Source organism: Corvus kubaryi, unplaced genomic scaffold (genome assembly GCF_017639235.1).
Source record: "Corvus kubaryi isolate FWS band 111438036 unplaced genomic scaffold, C.kubaryi_AGA036_p1.0 split3-73, whole genome shotgun sequence".
In the NCBI taxonomy this organism is placed as follows: domain Eukaryota; kingdom Metazoa; phylum Chordata; class Aves; order Passeriformes; family Corvidae; genus Corvus; species Corvus kubaryi.
Window position 1 is genome coordinate 1,464,079 of NW_024582091.1, and position 19,661 is coordinate 1,483,739.

The 19,661-nt window shown below is 39.6% G+C and overlaps 1 protein-coding gene across 2 annotated transcripts in view; it reads left to right on the forward strand.

Moving 5' to 3' along the window:
* MYOM2 (myomesin 2) overlaps nucleotides 1-2,405 on the forward strand; it is a 76,535-nt gene extending 74,130 nt beyond the window's left edge. For both annotated transcript variants that reach the window (XM_042017166.1, XM_042017167.1), the window contains one exon: nucleotides 1,322-2,405. In XM_042017166.1, coding sequence (XP_041873100.1) covers nucleotides 1,322-1,648 — 327 coding nt within the window. In that variant the 3' untranslated portion in view covers nucleotides 1,649-2,405. The remainder of the gene's footprint in view (nucleotides 1-1,321) is intronic.
* The last annotated feature ends 17,256 nt before the right edge of the window (nucleotides 2,406-19,661 follow it).

Here is a 19,661-nt window from a genome sequence, read left to right on the forward strand (position 1 = left end):
TTTCTTCCTGTTTTATTTTTACTCTGAATTATATGACATCTATTCAGCTATCATCAATCATAAAAAACATTGCTCAGAAACATGCAAGTGTGAACACAGATGGACTTTCTCAGCTCCCTCTGGATCAGGATTTGGTGAAACCTGAAGGGGAATGTGGAGGCAATAAAAGGAAGAATTCTGGTAGAAATTGTCAGTTTGGGGTTGTTAACAGTAGGTTTTTAATTTGTTTTACTTTTTCCTGGTTTTTTTTTCTTTTTTCTTTCTTAACACAGTGCTGCATATGTTAAATTCTTAAGGTGTCTTAGTTATCTAGGGCCAAATTTTGCACAGAATGAGTTTTCAGCAAAGGTGAAAAAAGTAGGAACTAATCAATGCAACTTCTCAGATGTTTCTTTCATTTTTTCTGTGATCACTGTACGTAAATACATGAAGTTTACATACACATACATAGAGGGTGGTCAAAATGGGGTTCAGCAGTGCATCTACAAAAATTTGGAAGAATGCTCATCAAAATTTTATGAGCTCCTTAAGTCTCAGTTCAGTGGTTGAAAAACACCTAAGCTGCCAGGATGGTCCATTACGTAATGTCAGCTATTTTCTGAGTATGTTACACATGGCCAGGGTGGATAGGACTGTGAGCAACCCTGTCTAGTGGAAGGTGTCCCTGCCTGTGGAAGATGTCTCTCCCCATGGCAGTGGAATGGGAAGTAGATGATCTTTAAGGTCCCTTCTAACCCAAACCATTCTATGATTCTAGGAGCACTTTTCCAGTATTTATGTATTATTCATTCTTCACAAAATATTTCCACTTTGCCAGTCAGCAGCACCTGGACTCGATGTCCAGTGATTCATGTTGTGTATTTTATTTTTAAGTGATTTTTTTTTTTAATCATCTCAAGCAATAACCTCAGGAGGCCTTGGTCAGAAAAGATTTGCTCAGTTTTCCACCCTGCTGTGTACAGGGAAGCTTCAAGGATGTTTTTAAAACTATCATTGCCTGAACCTCATGTCAGACTAATGGGTTGTCAGGAGTCTCCTGCAGGCAGGACTGCAATGACAGTCCAACTTACCATCTTCAGACACTGTAACCCTGAGGCTATTACTGTATCACAGTCACCGGTGAGATGGTCGAAAGTCTGACTCAAGGGAAAAAGAAATATTAGAGACTCTACTTTTCAGTATACTTTTCAGTCTTCAAGAACATGATACTATATCTTAGTTTAATTATCTAAGAATAAAAAATGCCTGAAAGCAATACTGAGAATATTCTAGTTAAACAAATTGTACTGATCTCAAAATTACTTATGTTTTCCTCCCTCAGACACTGAATCTGACCTGTACTGTGTTTGGAAATCCTGACCCTGAAGTGGTTTGGTTCAAGAACGACAAGACCTTTGAAATTGATGAGCACTATGCAATTTCACTGGAACAAGGGAAATATGCCAGTTTAACAATCAAGGGAGTGACTTCAGAAGATTCAGGCAAATATAGCATCCATGTCAAGAACAAGTATGGAGGGGAAACAGTGGATGTCACTGTAAGTGTGTACAGACATGGTGAAAAAATGCCTGAAATTAAGCCTGGCCAACTTGCTAAACCCAGGCCAATACCACCATCAGAAGAAGTCCTCAAACCTCAGGCAAAGTGAAGATCCAGTAACAAGTGAAGCTTCACACTATGTTTGACAAACAGAATAGAATACGTAAACTGTATTTGAGCTATTTCCACACAAAATTCATTGGTAATGTCCAAAGGGAAACTGAGCTTTTAAATTTGCTGTAGGGAGGTAGCTGTGCTGTGGTGCTGTACACATCTGCAACAATCTCATTTTGAGTGCATCTAATAGAGTAGGGCTTGCAAACAGTGTATAGCCAAATTCCTGCCAGAGGTTCCCATATGCAGTGGCAAGTTTCAAAAGCCTACAAACCAACAGCAAACTTTCATTTTCACACTTCTCAATCCTCTGTAAAAAAACCTCAAAACTCCAAGGAACCCAACAAGCCTCTGAGAACAAACGTCCCATCAGTAAAGGTAGTGAACTGCAGTTAGATAGATATTCAGAGATGGTCCTTTTGGTTTTGAAACCTTTGGCCCTGTAAGTTTAATGAATAGTCTTGCTTTAGTAGAGATACTCTTGTCCTATCAATAGTGTGATTTTAGTAAACTTTTACAAATGTTCACTGTTTACTCACTGAACCATAGGTCACATGGTTATACCTTGTTTTTCCTGCTTTGTGCTAATAAAACTTTAAAAGTCACCTTTGCTACTCACTGCTCCAGATCACACCTAACTAATTCTATTTACTCTTCTTCATTGTTTAATTATTGCTTATTGTGCAATTTCACAGCTGGTAGCATGCAGACTATTGACTTTCAATAAAGAATGCAAATTATGGTTAATCACAGTCACTGGGTGGCACTTGCAACATTCATTTTACTTTTTACAATACAGGTCAAGCTTAAACTGGCACCAGAAGATATGTATACAATTCAGTCACTTAAGATAATTATGTCTTTGATTCTCCTCTCACCGAAAAGATCAAGAGAACTCTTCCACGGGTGAAGTGATGTTCTTCTAGACAAAAATATCAATATATTCTTATTGTGAAACATTCAAATAGGATGGGCATTAGTTGTTCAGCTATCTCTCATGCAATACATAATACAGAGTTTGCAGTGATAGCTTTTTTGGATGAGGTTCCTCATTCAATAAAAAACCACCTATGTATCTGGAAAAACCTTTGTTCTTTGCTAAGCAGCTTCCAGGAAGAGTTCTAATGGTGAGTAATACTAGTGGTACACATTGAATGCAGCCCTCCTCTCTTGTGACTTCTTCCAGTCTCCAGGATAAATGAGATGAAAAGGGAGCATTGTGGGAGACGGGAGCTTGGATGAGGGGGTCACGTGAAAAAATGGCACTGCAAAATCATCACAGGAGAAACTGAATGAAAGAGCTTGACACAAGTATACAGACTATAAATTTGTGTTTGGGGTCATTGCTGAAAGCTGATGCTGAGTCTTTCACGAGTTTCAACTTCTGAGCTTAAGTATGGGAAATGTAGAAACAGTTGTTATGACTTCTCTCCTCCTCCCTGCAGCAGACAAACCGAAAAAATGTCCAGGAAAATGGACAGTTTTAGAAAAAAATTAATTTCAGGGCTTTTTTATTTATTTTTTTTAAATTTAGTTTAAGTGACATAGACCTTTCATTGTTTTGTCTGGCAACCAATTCACTTGAACCGAAATATTTTTTTGTTTTGGAGAAAGATGAAAAGCACACAAAATGAGAAACCAATTTACAAGCTGTCAGATGCAGCAGGTTGGAGCACACATCTGGGATACAGAAGAGCAGAAATCCCCTCCCTCCTCCTTCCCATCCATGGAGATTTGAACCAGTATCTCTGACTATCAAGGGTAGTGCACTAATGCTGAGTTTGGTTTGTATTTGGAAGTGCTGCTTCTCTTTATCTTTTTTTTTTTCCTTTACCTGGCTGGGTAAACAGACAGAAAAAGAAACTAGACCTAGATGCTGTGATTTTAAATAAAAATCTTTTTGAAAGATTTTTGTACCCATAGCAAATCAACAGTGAGTTTATGTTTAAGTACGTCTAAACATCCAGGAATTATACTGAATGGTGATGAAAAATACTTTTTTTGGGTGAAAACTTGTGGCTAGGTACCTACATTCTGCATCTGGTCATTGAATGAAAGTGTTCAAGAGGGTTAAAGACTGAAGAACGTGGTATTACCATAAGTAGTTTAGTCAGGAGATTTTAGGACATAAAGAAAAGTAAGGATTTACCATCTGAGTATCTGGCAAAATAAGAAAATATAATTTTATAGGAATCCGTCATCACGAGAACTTCAGCAAGTCTGTCAATGAAATAAACCAAATTTTCTTCTTTTCTATTCTATTTTCTTATTAAAGATATTTAAGGTTTCCAAAATCTTACTATGGCAGGCTCACAAAACATCAGAGCCAGTCTCCATAGCATACAAAGTGAGTATCAGCAGGAATTTAATATTATTCTTATCTCCTTCTACACTACACAGGTTAATTTTATTGCCTTTATCAGGGGCATCCTTGGGCACAGGAGACAAGGTTAGTCTCATCTCTGCTGTACCTTTTGCTGGCCCTCTTAGTTAAGCAAGTTTCACTTATTTCCTTCCAGGCAAACAGAAATAATTTATTATGACAGTTAATCCTCTGCTGAAGTAGAGAAATTATCATTCACAGGAACATTGTATTCAAAAGGCTAAGGACTTCCTAAAAACTCTTTCATATATTTCAGTGTTCAGTGTGCCTTTGGTTTCTTTGTACACATTTTAAAATCTTATTATTGGTTCTGGGAAATGAATTGGTTCATCTCTGTTTAAAAGGGGCTATCTTTTTAGAGTCAACGTACACCTAGTTGCCCAGAGGGGCAATAAAATAGGACGGATATTAGAGGGTCAAAAACGGTGCTCTGGTAATCTATTCAGAAGGAATACATAGTGAGGCATATTAGCATTTGCACATGCCCTCCACAGACCTGGTGTTAACATTAGTTTAATTAATAAACATTTGAAGGGGCAAAACAAGAAGTTAAGATTTGCTCAAGAAGGTCAGATGCCAAATTAACCTATTCACACTAAGGTCAAGGGAGATGGACTCATTTATACTGCATGTGAATCTATTATTTTTACAAAACCAGGAGCCCATTACAGTGAATTAGCTGTTTCTGTTACCTTTAAGAATAAATGTTTCTATTAGAATGATTTTCTGTCGCACTGGTGAGTTTTGTCTTGTCTGAGTTTCATGTTGTGCTTTTCTGGGCAATGCTAGCGTGAAATGGAGCATTGCGGACTTGTCACGGGAGGCAGATAAGATGTCAGCCAGTTGTGCTGATGGGCCAAAGTCATAGCTGTGCCTGTCATGTTGGCATTCTGCTGCAAGGCTGGCAAGGCTGCCTTTTCTCCAAGCACCTGCTTACTTTGAGGATGCTTTGATATGTTGCTGTTTATTTTCTGGAAAAAACTGTTCTATGAAAATTCCTCCGAAGGCCAGTTTACAGGTGCTTTTTATGAGGAAAAGATTTTTTTTATGACAGTGTTTGCCTCTAGCATAAATCTTACTCCAGCTCATAAGTCTCACCTGCATCCTACAGCTCAAAAACTTCTACACCCTTCATTAATCTGCTCTTGTATGGAGAAAGAGGTTCAGTGGTAAAAGCACCCTAAGTGATGTTAAGGTGCAGACAATTTTTAAAAGCAACTTTGAAATATAATAAAGCACCTTATTTTCTTTTTTGTCAGTCTAAGAATAAAACCTCTAGATGGCAGCAGAAGAACAAGATAGAAATAAATAGATCTTTAAAAGTTCTGCCAGATATAGGATATCCATCATTTTGATGCAAACACATCACTTAGGCAATGGGAGATTATTAAAAGCATTATACTTATGCCAGTGACAAGGACAGGTCCAGCAAATGACTGTTTCCTGGAAATAGCAGGTGATTTTGCAAGCAATAACACTGCCTCTTAATCTTTGCATGACACACATTAAGAGGTTAAGCATGCCTTGTAAAATATTGCAAGACTCATTTTAGATCAAGTTTCTCCTTAGGATATGAAACCCCCAGTGTATCAACTATATTTATGAAGGAAGATTTGAGTTTGAGCTCTGAATGCAAGCCTCTCAGATTTAGCATCTTCCACAGATTTCCAAAACACTGTATCCAACACTGTAAGACCCGTGCCCTACAATTTTTATTCAGTTTTTACAGAGGGATGATTCCATTTAAAATTAACGTGAGGTGTGTGAGCAAAGAGCACAGGTCTGGCTCTCAGCACTGCCACTGCAAGATTCAGTGATGTCAAGACCTGTAAGAAACTACCACTAGCCTTCTAGATTAATATTTAATTCCTCATTGGAATGTGCATGTAACTCAGTACTGGCTTTGTCCTCAGGTAGCTCAAGGTTTATTAGACTTGTATTTTAAAAGTAGAGCACTTGCCTTCATGTCATTTTGTTTGTGAACATTTGAACTTCATGTGGGTGCAGTAAAGGACTGTTAACGTGTAATAAATATGTGCCATTTTTTAGGTTAAAGTAACCTCAATTTATGTTATTGTTTCTCCTCTGTTACATTCATATTGTACAGCTGACAACTGATAGGCAAAAGAGACTTAGACACCCTACTGGAGTTAGAAGTGATAATGGTTTATAGCTGCAGCTGAAGCCTTTCCTATGGTATCCTAAACTATCCAGCAAGGTTATCCAATGCAGATTTCACCAGGCACCATTACATCCCAAGAGTGAATTTGGCCTCCACCCTGCTGAGGGCCTCTGTGGGAAGCCATTATCCATCCAATGACATTGGCGCACACAACATGGAGAAGAGAGGCAGATGGAAAGAACTGCAACTTCTGTTCAAGAGAGAGCTGGTGCAGCTCTTTACCATTTTAAATCACAGTACAAACGATGATCAAAATTTTAGTCTGCTGGCTTAGTGACCTCCACTGGACCATTTTGAATGAAGAAGTGCACTAAAAGCCAATCCAATTTTAAATCAACCCAAAGCCAGCCCTCCTGATTGCAACATAGTATGTGAAAAAGAGCCCCATATAGTCATGTGCCACTTTAGCTGCCGGGGAAAAAAATTCCTTCCACATATGAAAATGGCAATCAACCTCCTGCATGGTGCTTAATGGGAGGTAAAACACAAGATGACTCCCTGGCTGGGAGTTATGAGGCCACATGCAGATGCCTCCATCTGAGCTAATCACTGAAACTCCCTTCTTGGAAATGGAGAGAAGCAAGTACCAGTGGGGCACAAGTCATGTCATTCTAAAGCAGGTGTCTCAAATAAGTGAGATGAATCGTATATTTTTTCCACCAACTGTAAAGGGAATTTAGTATGAACTGGTTGGATGGGAGACATCTGCATGGCTGATGTTTGAAGCCAGGTGTGATAAATTCTGCACCATCTTTCTCTAATTTAGCTCTTTAGTTGAAGAATCTATTTACAGAGTTCCTTCTTAACATCTGAAATTTTTGCTGTGTTTTTACATGTTGTCTTCCTCTACTGAACTCTTGTAATTTGCTGCCTTCTTTGTGATATCCATCTTATTTCAAAGTCTCTGTGCAAGCATTTGTTGACTTCCGTCAGTCACTTCGTCCCAACTTGTAGCTGACTCTCAGGATTTGGCCTTTATGAAGACACTGTGTTAGGCCTTCAAGTCTTAAATGTGTAGGTCTTCATCCCACTTTTTGATTGTCTGTGATGCTGCTGTTAGTGTAGGAATTGTTTCTGCCTTTGCCTCTCTCAGTGCCATCTCTCTGTGGCAACATCTCAACCAATGGATGCCATAAGCCTTTCATGGTCTGTTTCTGTCCTTTAGTGAAGCCCATAAGATGGACCTTGTGCAGTTTCTCTGTTGTGCTGGCAAAGCACACCCTCTGGCTGGAGAAGCACTGTTCTGTGCTCCTCATAAGTCCAAGTTCTTCTGCCCAAGGCAGCTCAGTAACTGGCAAAAGCTCTGAATACTCCTGCTTCTGGCTGGAATCCGTCTGCTTTAGTCTTCTGTTTGACTAGTTCCAGTTGTCTTTCTCTTCAGTTCTGTTACTCTCTAGGTTTTGTGATTTCTTGGTATGATCTGTCTTCCTCTGTTATTCCATCTGCTGTCATTTGATCCTGCTTTAATGGCAGAATTTGTCCCAAGAAATGAAAGAGCACAAGGCTTACCTTTCTAGTCCCTAGATCAACACCCTGTACACATCACACTAACCTCTTCTAGTGCCCACCACAAGGTGCAATGTCACCTGAACTGCCTACTGGAGACAGTACTTACCCACCCTCACTTCAGATCAAGAGGTGTTTAGGAGTGTGCAAGCTGACCTACACCAAAACTTTGCTAAGGTCAGTCCAAACAAATAAAAGTACTAGCTCATTAGTTCAGTGCTGATGCTTTAGCGCTGGTTAATTTTCTCAGAGGTTGTAACTGAAATGTCCAAGCACCAGTAGCTGTATGAAATGTGTATGATAGCATCAAGACTTAGTGACTTATTAGTAAGTAAATAATTGGGGCTACATGGCCTACTGTTCTAATGACCACTTTTCAGTGAGCAAGCCTGTCCTAATGAAAATGAAATATTTGATTCAGCAGCCTATGAATCTTGTACTGTTGATAGCTGAACCCAGCATTTCTGGATGTTGACCCTTTCATGATGCCTTTTTATTATCATTCACCACTGATTGTGTTCCCACTAATTTTTAGGTAACTTAGGGGAAAAATGTCTTATGATTAAATGGCACATTTGTACTTGAACTCATCTGCAAGATATGCAGATCTTTGCAGGCTTAAACCTTAAACTTCATTATTTTCTTGGCTTTTGGACAGACCTCCAGGTCACGTACAGTAAACACGTGGGCCAGCTTTGGCTGTTAAAGGTTATGTCCTGACCTTTCAGGGACAGGTTGGGCTTTTGTGTGATCTTTTTCCTGATCTTGGTGCATACCCCCTGCTGTTCAAGTCTGGCATTTATGACTTGTCAACAGGATTCCAATTTTTCTCAGATGCATCTTTTCCTCTAAGCATGACATGCAAACCTGTTTCACTTTGTCGTGAGGTCTTAGTCTGCTTTTGTGTTCTCTTTAAACACAATAATGTTTTAAATGCACAGCTCTCCTATTAGAAAGGCAGCCAATTTCCTATGAATCTTATTTGTTCAGCCTTACTCATATGAAGTAAGTCTGTTGTCCATCCTTTTGTGACTGCCTGAAGTGTCCTGCCACAAATCAGAGAATATCTCTTTCAGAACTCTCTGTCTTCTACATCATTAAATGTTGTGGTTTGGCACCAGCTGGCAACTAAGCACCATGTAGCTTCTTGCTCACTTTCCCTAGCTCCTCACCCTGGTGGGGAGGAGAATAGGAAAGAAAAGAAAACTTTGTGGGTTCAGATCATTACAGTTGAATAATTAAAATAAATAAATACCGCTACTACTACTAATTGTAATGAAAAGGGGTGAGAGAGGGGGGAATAAAATCCAAGAGAAACAAGCGGTGCCCCATACAATTACTCACGACATCTAACCAATGTCTAGACCATTCCTGGGCAGCAGTCAGCAACCCCCAGCCAACTGCCCCCAGTTTATGTGCTGAGCATGACATTTGCTGGTGTGGAATATCCCTTTGTCTGGTTCAGGTTGCTTTCCTGGCTACACTCCTTCCCAGCTTCTTGTACACCAGCTCACTGGCAGAGCATGAGACACTGAAAAGTCCTTTATTTAGAGGAGGTACTATTAGCAACTAAAACATCAGTGTGTTATCAACATTATTCTCATACTAAATCTGAAACACAGAACTTCAAAGCTTTTAAGAAGAAAATTACCTTTATCCCAGCTGAAATCAGGACATCAAGTCACCTGTATTGTAACCTGTTTAATCAACCATGATTTGTCTTCTCAGAAACTTATCCTTACCTCATAGTAGCAAAGATTCAGAAACAAAATTTTCATCACTTTCCAAGCTCTGCACAATACATTCTGATGGGCTCTGATCAGGCCTCATGTCCGTCCCATGCCAAATGTAGGACTATTTCATTCCAAAAAACATAGCTAATAATTCCCCTTCCATCAGAGCACATCTCGTTGGGCCTGACAGGCTTTAATTGAAAATGCCATGGGCTAATGACTTTGCAGTAACTGTGCTCTCGGGTCTCCTCCTGAGGCCTCAGACTGTAATTAAAGATGCTCCACAGGCATTTCAGGATTGGCAGCTTGCTTGTATTTGTCTTTATTCTTTCGGATGATCTTGTATTTTGATGTTAAAGAGACACAGCAGGGATATTCTGAGTGGCCAAAGGGACTTTTGTCTGTAGTCCGAGCAGTTTAACAAGTTGAGCCTCTAAGGTGTAACCCATTCAGAAACCCTGCAACCAAGACTGTAGTGTTTTACCCTTTCAGGAATGATACTGGGAATAATACCAGCACACTTTCCCTAGAGGTTGGGCTAGCCTTTGAAGGATTGCTTATCATTCTTGCAGGAGCAAGAATGTGTAAGCTGAATCTGGTTCGCATGTCAACAAGCTTGACCCACAGTGTGGAGACCCTCACATAATATTCACAGCCTAAATGAGCCTCTTTGACCTCTCCCTGCTTAGCAGCATGGCTGCCTGATGGTAATCTCCCCTGGAGTTGGGATATCTCTCAAGGTTTCTACTTGTGACAGAGAGAGCTTTACAAGTGACTGATCTTTGGTAGCAAACAATATCATGCATAAACTTGCAGTATGGTAACTTTGATTCGAATTGCTAACTTTGATTTTAGTCTTGATATGTTCTGAATCAGTGTTCAAATGATGGTACTCAACAGTAAAAATGTGAACTTTGTCATGGAACTTTTTTACACCAGTTTTACAGCATCATATTAAAACTGCTTTTGCTAATAACTTTGACAGCAGTTCTTTAAGCGATCTGAATTCATGACAGGTTGAATGGAAAGGAGCAGGAAAGGGGATCTGCAGATGAAAGTTGTCTCTTGCTGTCCTCTTCAAAACCTGTGTAAATGTGTCAAGTTGGTAAATTTTAGTTTGCACATGAGTAGATATTTCCTGGTGGTAAAAGTGTCTGATGGTTCTGTGCACACAGGTCAAAGTCTAGCCAACAGCATCTTGCCTTTTTTCTGAGATGACCCCTCTGGGATGCCAGAGGCAGTACCTTCTTTCTTCCTAACTGCTGCAGTAAAGAGCATTTCTTCCCTCTGCTTCCCTGTGGGATTTAGGCAGGGTAGGAAGAGGGAGATATCTGATACTGTTGCAGAGCAGATGATGATAGATGATTGTGGAAAGCCTGGGATTGGAGGGAGCCCAGGGAGTAGAGGGAAAGGGGGACTGTGGATCTGCTGGAAGGCAGCTGATAGAGCAAATGACAGCTCCAGAGAGCAACTGATCCTGGGGATACTGGCTTGGTTGCAGAAGTGGGCAATAGCAAGGAGTGAGCAGAGTTTTAAAAGTACAAGGGGAAGCATGAGGTGGAGGAGAAAGAGACTGCAGTGAAGGGATGGGCAGTGAGGCTCAGATGAGCACCCAGATACACAAGTGGACAAGGCAATAGTGAAAGAGAATACAGCTGGATATGAAGGCCCAAAAGCAGTACAAACAAAAACACGAGCTCATGGACTGGATGCCATGTATTTCTCTCCAGAGATTGAGATCATAGGCACTTCTGTGTATCTGAGAACAGTATTTTATGAAATCTGCCGTTGATTAGCCAAAATTACTGTCGGTTGCATCTTCTAAGTGAGCAGATTATGTCAGGTGAGTCTGGTAACCACGGCTGAAACTCAGATGAATCAAAAGATCTAAGCAGTAGAATAGAGTGACAGGAAGAGAAAGACACTCAGTGAAGCTTGCAAGCTGAGAAGGAGATTGATAGTGGTTCTGTTCATGGCCATATGAGGATATATTCAGTGGTAGTGTTGGAATTTCAGTTAGGTGGCAGAATATACTGCCATCAGAAGCAGTGTGATTGAGCTGCACAAGAAGGTTCAATCTAGTCAGATGACCATAACAATTTTTCCTTTAGATACAACAGATATATCCCCTCATGGAGCTGTTCTTCTAAATGTGAACACTACCAAACTCACTAAGGGTCTCAGCTACATGGTTCTAAATAAACAAATGAAAGTCCTTGAGATCCTCAAGAAAAACTTGCTAAATCTCTACCTAAAATTTTCTGGTAGCTGTCCCCTTCTCAGGATCTCTGTGCAGCACTGGACCTGCTAAACTTAAGATACAGGGTGACCTGAATATGTTATTCATGATGAGAATTGGGGCACTCTCTTCTATCTGAGGAGGTGCTAGCTGGGAATTCTTTAGTTTGAAGAGCTTCTTCTCTGTACCAACTGTTCAGATACCAATAACAGATCTCCCACAAAATAAAGATTGTGTTTGGGCTACATAACCTGATTCAATGTTCTTTTCTGATTGACTGGCAGTGGGATGGATTACATATACAGTAGAGCAGAAGCTGCACAGCTATCAGTATCTCTCTGCAGTGATTTCATCTCTCAAGCTGCATACAGCTTTTTCCTTTGGTTTTACAGAGCCAAAATCTTTAATAGCAAAAACAATAAGGGATCCCATGACCTGCCAGTTTCACTGATGTGTCCCTGGTTCTCTATGCGCAGCTCCAGTGACTCACTGTGGCCATAACCTCAGTGTTTATGTCTCTCTTGCTCTTCTGGCATGGTACAAAACAAACCTCAAGAATACAGCATATGTTTTTCTCACCTCTAGAAGTGCTTTGCTTTCAAAGTTCTCTTTTGTTTTCGTTACCTTGCCATTGGGGCCATAAGCTATTTTGTGAAGAATTGCAGCTGATAGAGCAAATCAACTTTGTTTTTGCAAAAAACAAAGCACATATTTTAACTGCTGTTTTCTGAGTTTTAAACTCTGCTCTGTTTTCTTTGCTTTTCTGAATTATAATAAGTGATTCAATGATGAATCTACACCTAATTTAAAAGACAAGGAGAAGCTGTTTCACATAGCTCTTATTTTCCTTTTTATAAATTTTTTTTTTTGATGGCTAATTCCAGATGGGATATGATTGCTCCATCTTTTTTTTTTTTTTTTTTTTAATAAGGATTTGATTGAGTGCATAAACTCTTTTGCAGTATGAAACATATTGGAGAAGCTTGATAACAACTGCTGCAGTATTTCTATTCAACTCAGAATGGCAACACCTTAGCTATCATTTACCGGAAGTACATTTTATAATGAAAAAATTTAATATATCAGTGTTCAAACTCTTCACAGAAAAATAAAATTATGAGACTAGGATAGGATAGGATAGGATAGGATAAGATAGGATAGCAGAGTAAAGGTGCACTTCAGGAATAAGAAATATTGTGAAAGAAATGTCATGGGCAACCAAGGCTCTTGAAAAATTGAGGTTGTGACCTGGAGTAAAATTTGGCAAGTTGAAATGTAGGAAACTCTGACAGCACAATTTGAAAAAAATAGCTGTTTTGTAGCTTGTCCCACCTGTGGCTCAGTACAACTACCTGAAAAAGAGGCTGTAGCAAGATGGGGATCATCCTCTTCCAGAGAACATGACCTCAAGCAGAACCAGGGGAGGCTTAGGTTGGATGTCAGGTAGAATTTCTTCATGGTAAGGGATACTGAGCATTGGAATGGGCTGTCTAAGGAGATGGTGGAGTCACCATCCCCAGAAGAGTTCAAGATGTGGCTGGATGTGGCACTCAGTGACATGGTCTAGTCAAAAAAGTGATAATTGATCAAAGACTGGACTCAGTGATCTTGAAGGTCCTCTTCAACCTAACTGATTTTAAATTAAAGAATTTAAAAGGAAAAAATTGAGAGAAGTTGAGCACTCCTACACACTGGCTAATCCGCCATAAAAATCTCAATTTCGCTCAGAGGTATCCTTCCCTGGAGGGATAAGTTTTTCACAGGGGCTACAGCACATATACCTCTAGAGAAAAATAGTTGATGCTGTGTCTTATATGATGCACCATACATGAAAGCATGCAAAAAAAGCAATGTGTGAAAATATGCACAGTGCTATAGTCCAGCTATCTTTCTGTTGCTTGAAAAATGACTAATGGATAAGCATTCAACACCAGGTATTAGGAGGAAGTAACCTTCCTTGAGGGCAACAGAATACAAATTGGAATCAACTTGCTAATTTTCAGCAGTGAGATTCAATTAACATGTGGGACATAGCTTCAGTACCAATTGAGAGAGAGGGTCTTTCTGAATAGATACAGATTAGTTAAATTACAAGTTATTTAATACTTGCTAGTCAACTTCAGTTTTGTTTGCTTGTTTGTTTTGTTTTTGTCTAGGTGGGGAGGGGGAGGCTGGCAGGTTTTTTTTCCAGGCTGGTCACTGATTTTCTTCCTGCTGTAAAATCTACAAAGCTATTGCAGTAGTCCCATGTAATCTTGCCATATTAAGTGAAACCTTAATTCTTTCTTCAGATCATGGATTTAGGAACAAGGTCTTGAATAAAAGAATGAGACCCTGTTATTATGAAGGGTGTACAACTCAACAGCAATGAGGCATCTCTCTCCTTACTGGGGAGGCAAAATGAAGCTTTGTTCACTGTAAAAAGTATGTGACAAGTACAGCTGTATTTGCATTCAGAAATGGGGATCATTAAAGACCTTGGGCTGGATGCAACCCTTTGTATATCATCAGGCTGAAATTTTGAGTCTCAGGCTTGTTATATTATTGAAATAAATGGGGTCACACTGAGTGACATGTTCTTGGGCACTGGGAAGGTTTGGTCCCCAAGGACTTTATTCGCCTGTGCTAATTCTGCTTATCAATCAACTGGGAATTCACATTTAATCCTGGTGCTGAAACATTCTTGCAGGTGAATCTTAATTTGTGAGCTCTTTGCATTCTCTTGTGAGTCAAGAAGTTAAACTAATTTGATATTTCACTTGCTTGATAATGAAAAAGGCTGATGAGAACAAGACAGAGTTTACAGTGGTGTGTCTCATTAAATCATTTTGCATTTCAGTAGCAGGATGGTTTATCTTTCAAGTGGTGTTTGTGATAAAGGACAGATAAAACCTGTCCAAAAATCAAAGTAAAAATGCAAATGTTCATTATTTTTTATTACAATAAAATTCAAATTTCTGCTAAGAATCATGGCTGAATGGTGCTAGAAGATGTAAAAAAAGCCTCAGATCCATCAATGAGATGTAACATTGCCAATGGCTGGAATTTCTACTGCATCACCTCATAATTTAGACTGAAAGTCCTAGACTGAAGCGAATATCTCAGTATTAATTTAAAACAGAATAATTCAATTCTAGTCTGGTGATTGTTGTGCAGAAAAGCTAGAGAACCTGAACTAGAAAAGGCAGCAAATAGAAAAGTTTGGCCTTCAGTGCCAGGGGGAAGTCAAGTGCATTTAACACTTCTCAGGAGAACTGGGCTTATTCTGTCCACTTTAACCACATCATTCACAAGTGTGGTCTCCCCAGATGCACCCAAAAAAGCCATCCTGGAGTTGGCTGTTGCCACTGGAGCAACTCAGCAAAGTGTGTGCTATGGAGTCCCTTTCTTTGGAGGTCTCATGGAGTCAGGAAAGACTGGCTACTTTAACTGTCCTTGTTACACCTGCAACCTGCTCCTCACCACCATTTTCCCTTGTGATCCTCCCCTCATGACATGACAGAAGCAAATCAATTTATTACAATCAACCCCTACTCCTTGTTTGCTGCTGAACTGGTTGAAGAGAAGGGGTGTTGAAAGCAGCTATACACTGGATTCCTTTTTCCCATGGGCTGCAGAAAGTCCCACTGGGTGTGAGGTGAGCATCCCTGGTTGTAATTTTATCATAAACCTGAAGACTGATAGATAATAACATATGAACACAATGAGGTTATTTTTATGTCACCTGAAATTAAAACAGTGTGAGGATCAAGATTTATCAGAAAAGAAACTGTAAAACCAACGCCAAAACAATCCTTCATATGGGAGTTTGATTTCCAGGTATAGCAATGTGCCTATCTGTGCTAGAAGCCTTCCTGGTCATATTCACATAATAGTCTACTTACTGCAATATACAATAATGCAATGTAAGATTCAAATGACAGAACTGTTATCTTTAGCTATAAACTCATAAATAAATTCTTTATACAACCAAATATGCTGTTCTTTTCATTGTTGCAGCTTTCTACTCTAAAGAAAATTTTTATATGCTTATTTACATAATTGTCACATAATATCACTGCTCTTGACAAGAGCAATACAAACCATTCTTCTTCAAAGTTTTTGAATAAAAAACCAATGTTATTGAAGTACTTTTATAAAAATGAACATTATCTGGAATTCAATTCACATTGATCTTTAGTATTTACTGTTTAGAGGGGGAAATTAAGGTCTTAGAAGTACCTAGTTCTGGATGTGCTCATTAAAAAGATACATAAGTCAAGCAGTTTAACACATACACACAGGTGAAAACCCCAACTCATCAACATCTAAAATGACCATTTGACACTTCATGAAACAAATGTTGTTTTAGCTTAAGGGTGAAGACAAAAAGGAGAAAAAGGACCCAATTTCTTATCAGAATATGAGTAGAAACACTCTCACGATGTCAGAGATGTGTTAAATGTTACCAGTAATGAAAAAAATACAGATCATGTACACAGGTGCCTAAATCCAGGCCAATGAATATTTGGCCACGTGTATCCTCTGTGCAGTGCTGCAGTGTTCATGAATCAAAGAATGGCTGCATCTTTGGAAAATGCTGAGTCCTAGAAATGCTAATGAGGCAGTATGCAGAAGTCATAACTGTTGCCACTGTCAAGTGGCCATGAAAATGATTTTCTGTTAAGATATTGGAGGCAGAGCTACTAGCTTCTAAATTCTCATGTAACTCATCTGATTTACTAACTTGTCACTGCATCAAAATTTTTAGTTTGTCATGGCAACCTGAGAACAGAGAGGAGTAGGATGCCATCAGGCAGCAGTCATAATGCAGGCATAAGTTAAATGCCTGTAAAGTTAATGATCCAAACCCTTCATTGCAGCTGCGGGGCACACAGTGTAGCTTGGGGGAGGTGCACAGATGCTGTAAATTACTTTGGATGCCAGTGCCATGACCCTGGGCCAGCTGTGTATCAGATCAGACTGGTGGCATAAGTTACAATCATATAACTGCTGCTGTGAGTGATCCTGAGTGGCTGTTGTGGCACATGTAATGTCAGTGTCATGCTGAAGCATAGACCCCTTTTTTTTCCTTTTCCTTCCTTACTCTGGCTGTAGGGTTGAAGGCAACCTGGGAGCTGCTGCATTTTTTCTGCCCCACTAGGAAATTATCCTACCCTGAATAATCTTTCCATTGCTGCTGGCCCTTATAATTCAGAAAAATGCTGCAAGTCATCTTGAATGCATGAGACAAGCCAAGGCGATATACTTTCCCTTGCTTTGCATATTTTTCTGGTTTACATTCTACTTTATTGTAATAGCATGGACACTAATTTTGCTTTAATTGTATCTTGGATCCAAGAAAATGCTTTTAACAGTATCAAATGACTATTCACCTGGGTAAAAATGGTAACTGAAAAGCAATGTTATTGACAAAATTATCTGTCAGGGCAACAGCATCCTCTCTACAGCTTTCACAGTGTGATGTTATTAGTGCATGTGAAGGCTGCCTGCCTGCTCTGCTGCCTGCTTTTTAGTGATAAGTATTATCTATTATATTGCAGGAAATTTTGGTCAAAGCCTTGTACGTTTTGTGGTTTTCTGAATATATTTCAAGATCTTCAGGTTTTATCATCTGCAGATAATTTTTACAGACAAACAGATATTATTTTAGTGGAAGAGCAGGAAGAAACACCTGCAGCCAGGAGCACTGGCAAACAGAAGTTTGGAGGTAGCAAATGAATCATGTGAAACTAGGACAAACCTAGCAAGCAACAGACACTGTTCATCTGTGCAGTAAAACCCACTTACTTTAAGCCACAGCTGTAAAGTTAATGGAGTTTTGGTAAACTGCCACTCCCTGGGGATGACAATAAGTTTATATGTCTAGATTTCTTACATTCTCCTCTCCTTAACCTGGTAACCTAGGTTGCTGAAGTACTTTTAACACTGCCCTCCTCTCTTTTTTTTTTTCCACGGAATATGCCAAGACCTCTCATAAAGCAGTCACTATATTAGGAGACAGAGACTCACAAAGCCTGGGTAAATGTCAGTGCCGTGGAACAACTTTCACCCCTGAAAGGTCACAGACTGCAGTTCCAGCATATTGTGGTCCAGTCAGCAAGCAACCAGTCAAGCATATAAGTTCAGCATAATACCACATTATTACATTTATCTGGCCAGCATTAAATGTGCTGCAGCCTCATGCTTTGTTTTCCTTGACTTTGAATGAATGAAGCAGCTTTTGTAGGGCATCCTAAAGCTGTTCATTCAAAGATTAGAAAAAGGTCACAGTGTCTGATGGGGGATTTAGACTGAGTGGAAACACCTAACACCAAACTCATGATCCTCAAACCCTCATCCAGCTTCTCTCTAATCTTCACCATTTACATTTGCTAAATACTTAGAATAGAACATTACAGTTACCTGGTGGCACGATAGTTGTGGCGGGAACAGGGAGCTCCTGGGACAAGCTTGCATCTTCTGAACTCTGCCTTTTCCTCCTGTGTCCTCAGAAAGTACTTGCAGAGAACTGATTCTTATCTTAGACAATTCCACCTACAAAAAGCTGTACCTCGAGAGAACTTGTTTGATTGGTTTGTTTTGAGGGTAGAAGGAAAAGGGTCTAAGAACTCTCCAGGTTGCAAATCCCAAATGGAAGACTGTGCTGTCTGGTAGTGCTGGGGCACTAACTCAGTGTAAGCCCTTTCTTCAGGACCTCTTCCCCTTAGGCTGCTCTGTGCTTGGTATACTGTTTCTTGTGGGTCCAGCTGTCTTGCACTGGGATGCCTAAAGATTAGGTGCAACACTGCTTAGGAGTTTGATTCCTAAATTCTTCTGGGACTGGTTGCTGTTGACAGGAAATATTTTGAAAGTCTTAATTTTCTTATCTGTTTTAAAAATTTGACAATTTGTCAATTTGAAAAAAATATGCCAGGGACAGGTGTTTACTTTGCTAGAATTTACATATATGTGCACATACATGTTGTTTTAACCAAACAGCAGCACTAGGAAGACAGCGGGGGTGTATGCTACTAGACCCTCCCTGCTCTCACTGATTGCACATTACATTACAGTGGAGATTATATATTGATTCCATAATATTTTTGATAACATTTTCACAACCAGTATGAACTAGAAGACTAGTGATAAATCACTCATCTGATGATTGCTCAGTGCTAATGACTTCTTTTCCTTGGATGATTATTCTGTTGGACATTGTTGTACAACCTGTAAAAGTTTCTAAAGCTGTGTTTTGTGTGTGTGAGCCAGCACTTCATTGAAGGGCTCTGCAGGTTACAACTTTGCTGTTCCCTAGGGCAGGCTGCCGATCTCTGCCTTCATTTTTCTGAACATTATCAGAACATCTAATTTCTATTCCGCTTTAGGGTCATGCTAAGTTACCAATTTTAAACAGTTTCTGTGATGTTGACAGTTTTAATTTGTTCCACTTGGTATGTTAGTAGGCCTATTGTTTTTTCAAAGTAGATTTTTGTGTTTCTGAAGGAGACAGTTTCTGTATTTTCTCAATGCAATGCGATTTGTACCCATATTGCAGGTCCAGACATTTCCTTAAGGGCAAGTCTAATTGAAGTTGCTTGATTTCTGCTACCAATCAGAGTTTTTTCAAACTGGGTTTCTTTTCATCTGTAATGCTTTAAGCTTCTCCTGTATTAGCAGGCTCACTCAGGTGTAACATTTTCTCTGAATCTCTCTGCTTGACCACAGCCCTCTGGTTCACTTTAGTCAGTCTCCCAGCTAACATTTAAAAAGCACCTGCTGAGTTCCGAGACTGATTAATACTTATGAGAATTTACTTGTCCTTTCTTAAAATGATTGCATCTAAATTAAGCCATAAATCTAGCTCTGACTCACCTTTCAGCAAGTTATGCCTTAGCTGGACTCCCAGCTGAGCAGGACAGGATTTGGGGTGGATGCAAGGACCACAGTATGGATCGCTGCTGTTCAGTAGTCATTTAAGGCTCT